This window comes from Palaemon carinicauda, chromosome 35 (assembly GCF_036898095.1).
Source record: "Palaemon carinicauda isolate YSFRI2023 chromosome 35, ASM3689809v2, whole genome shotgun sequence".
In the NCBI taxonomy this organism is placed as follows: Eukaryota; Metazoa; Arthropoda; class Malacostraca; order Decapoda; family Palaemonidae; genus Palaemon; species Palaemon carinicauda.
The window spans coordinates 53,427,174-53,429,081 of NC_090759.1; the positions used below are offsets into that span (position 1 = coordinate 53,427,174).

General features: G+C 33.4%; 1 protein-coding gene across 1 annotated transcript in view; it reads right to left on the reverse strand.

Annotated features, from left to right (window-relative positions):
• Positions 1–412, reverse strand: part of LOC137627442 (cuticle protein CP575-like) — a 1,046-nt gene extending 634 nt beyond the window's left edge. The window contains exon 1 of the mRNA XM_068358529.1: positions 348–412. Coding sequence (XP_068214630.1) covers positions 348–359 — 12 coding nt within the window. The 5' untranslated portion in view covers positions 360–412. The remainder of the gene's footprint in view (positions 1–347) is intronic.
• Positions 413–1,908: the final 1,496 nt, after the last annotated feature.

The following is a 1,908-nucleotide window of genomic DNA, read 5'->3' on the forward strand; positions in this document are numbered from 1 at the left end:
ACTATGGTGTAGGATAGTCTAATACTTAATTAATTACTAGCTTAGATATTATTATGAGATACGTCAGCATCATATTTAAGTAATTATTGTTGATAACCGAGAGATTTGGGATCAATATATGATACTATTATACATTATTCATTAGTAAGTAAATTCTTAGTTTTACAACTCAAATTTTAACTATTTCTATTTGCGGAACTCCCAAAAAATATAATTGAAAACAAAAATAAAATTGTCAAAAAAATTTTGAAAATCTAATGCTAGTTTAATGGTAATTACATTAATCCTCCTTCTCTCTGTGCACTAAGGATTCTTCTAAGCTTACGACATCAGTGTTGTTTACTTACAAGGACCTTCATGTTTGCTTCTGAGGTGTCAGGTGATCTGTGTCTCAGGATAAGACGCCTATCCTTTTTATAGGTCTCAGACAATAAGTAACCAAGCAAGACTGGTCCCCCTCTGGCACCTCTCCTCCAAGGGAGGTGGGTCGACTGCCTCCTATCCATTAGCCTACAGCATCCCCTTCCCCTCCTGTGCCTCTCCTCCCAAAAATCTTGTCCCCGCCCCCCTCCTGGATCTCCTTCGTAACTTCTTCCCTCTTTTTACTCTAAATGTTTATCTCTCCTACTTCGTCTTCTCATCCTTCTCTGCCTCTCTTCCCTACACACCATCACCGTACTGGCCCTTCCTCCCTCTTATCTCTCCACCCCTCCACCTCTCGTAATCCCTTTTTCATGGCAGAATTTATGCAAAACGGAGGGAATTTTACCCTGCTTTGGGCCAGATCCTGTCCTGCCAAAAACAGGAACTATGGGATTCGTGCATTTTGCTGAGATCCTTTCGTTTTCACCGAACCCTTCAAATGGACTAGTAAAAAAGATGAATGAAAGGAGCACAACAATATATGAAGTGGAAACAGAATAAATCATTCTCCAAAGCAATAATATTTTACATTCTCTCTAATTTGCTTCAAATTTTAACCGAGACATAGGATTAATTTAATGCGATATAAATAAATTCATATATAAAAAAGTCCTTTAAAAAGTTCTATCCGGTTAGATGATAATATTTCAAGAGACGCAAGAGAATTATTATGTAAATATATGTAATTGTAATATGTAATAAGTAATATGTAAATATATCACGGTTCTTCCCGAAATACTCATTTGGATTTTTAATTTTGATAAGCTAAGAATGGCTATAGTTGCTGCAACACCCAGTTACAGCGATATGATATTAGACATTACGTTGAGGAATTAGGTTATCAATACCGGATTTAGACGCCAGGAAGAATATATAATATTCGGATTATCAAGTTATAGTATTTGGAACTAGATGTGGCAATGGCTGATTATCATATTACCTAAATATAAATCATACATATTTAGAGCTAGTTGTACTTCATCCGTATAACATAGCATTAACAAATTATGAATAATTTTGAATCAAAATCAAAGACACTACCAAACCCATCTCCATGAGGTGTAAGGCTATATATATATATATATATATATATATATATATATATATATATATATATATATATATATAGAATCGAGTATATACCTACCTATAATACCTTAATGTCTACAGATGTCCAGAAATTCCTCTTTTTTATGTAAATAAAGTTTTACTTATGCCATTATTAGCTATAATATTACTTTTAGTACTGATAGTAAGTTTTATGGATATTATTGGTATAATTTTTAAGGTTTGATTATCAATTTCTTTTTAGTTTTCGATTTCAAGTTTTAGCTATATCTTTAATCACATTGCTTTATTTTTATATTCTTCATTTGTTGACCGAATGCCCCAATTATAACAACTTAAGGAATAGATATTTGTTTGAGGCTCGAGGTGAGGGTGGCAGGTTCATCCTTGCCAAGATTCTTAGAAATGATGTGTCCT